Below are 1,413 nucleotides of genomic sequence, written 5' to 3'. Positions count from 1 at the left end.
ACAAAACACCTCTGTATCTCATTAATCTAAAAATAGACATGAGTTCAACTGATATTTGAATGATTAAAAAGATTTGATCTCTTTAGTTTTAGTAAGAGTTTTACGGCACTTGCAACACAATAAGGTCATATAAGTGCCGAAGATTAGAGGTGTTACAAGAGAGTAACAAACACAAAAAAAGAAGGAGGGGAGAAAAAGTCGATAGATGTTTGATAGGAAAGAAGGAGCAAACCACACTAGAGCACCCGCCACCCACCCACATCATAACGTTGTCTCAAAACTACAGGCTTCCCTTGCTCATATCTCGTCGGGTCATCCCCTGGAACACACACAAACAAACCAGACACACAAACGTACACACAAACAAACCAGACACACAAATGTACACATAAACATACCAGACACACAAACGTACACACAAACATACCAGACAGACAAACGTACACACAAACGTACCAGACAGACAAACGTACACACAAACGTACCAGACACACAAACGTACACACATACATACCAGACACTCAAATGAACACACAAACAAACACACAAACGTACCAGACAGACAAACGTACACACAAACATACCAGACACTCAAACGAACACACAAACAAACCAGACACACAAACATACACACAAACTTACCAGACAGACAAACGTACACACAAACCAGACACACAAACGTACCAGACACACAAACAAACCAGACACATAATATACCAGACACACAAACAAACCAGACAGACAAACGTACTCACTTGAGCAGCAGCGGACTGACAAACTGCAGCAGGTCGTAGACAAACTTACAGAAGTGAGCCTGGAGGAGTTCAAGGCCGTACGTCTTGGCCAGCACCTGGGAACACACACACACACACACACACACACACACACACACACACACACACACACACACACACCAGAGAAACAGAAGCAGATTAGTTTTTGTTAGAGTTTTTAAATTTTTAAAATTTTTTTTTTTATAGTGTTTTTACAGCACTTGCAACACAATAAGGTCATATAAGTGCTGAAGATTAGAGGTGTTACAAGAGAGTAACAAACATAAAAAAGGAGGAGGAGAGATCAGGACGATAGATGTTTGATAGGAAGGAAGAAGCAAACCACACCAGAGCACCCGCCAACCACCCATTCACACCACTCAATCGCGCAATATCACAGAGAATTCTGATCAAACAAGTATTCACATTTAACTCATTAGAATTGTTTTTTTCTGTAGATCTTTTTATGCCCCAATCAACACAATTTAGATCTAGATCGTTTCCAAAAGGACAGAAAAAGTCCACTTTCTATGATTTCAATTTTTGGATGAGCGCCTGATTCCACCAAATTGCTTCACATATGTTCTTATAGATTTGAAAATGTGCATCTCGGAGAAAACTATGGAGATGATCGATTCCC

The 1,413-nt window shown here is 40.1% G+C and overlaps 2 protein-coding genes across 2 annotated transcripts in view; both read right to left on the bottom strand.

Moving 5' to 3' along the window:
* The window catches only part of LOC101848470 (multidrug resistance-associated protein 1), a gene marked incomplete at its 5' end in the record, with an annotated part of 31,121 nt that extends 30,271 nt beyond the window's left edge, over positions 1–850 (bottom strand). Inside the window, 1 exon segment of the mRNA XM_013088611.2 lies at positions 756–850. Coding sequence (XP_012944065.1) covers positions 756–850 — 95 coding nt within the window.
* A 317-nt stretch (positions 851–1,167) lies between these two features.
* Positions 1,168–1,413, bottom strand: part of LOC101848240 (mucin-19) — a gene marked incomplete in the record, with an annotated part of 19,158 nt that continues 18,912 nt past the window's right edge. The window contains 1 exon segment of the mRNA XM_035972644.1: positions 1,168–1,179. Within this exon segment, the coding sequence (XP_035828537.1) occupies positions 1,168–1,179 (12 nt within the window).

The sequence above is a fragment of the Aplysia californica genome, unplaced genomic scaffold (assembly GCF_000002075.1).
Source record: "Aplysia californica isolate F4 #8 unplaced genomic scaffold, AplCal3.0 scaffold00776, whole genome shotgun sequence".
NCBI lineage: Eukaryota > Metazoa > Mollusca > Gastropoda > Aplysiida > Aplysiidae > Aplysia > Aplysia californica.
Note: the sequence above shows the minus strand (reverse complement) of the source record. Positions and strands in the feature narration are given on the sequence as shown.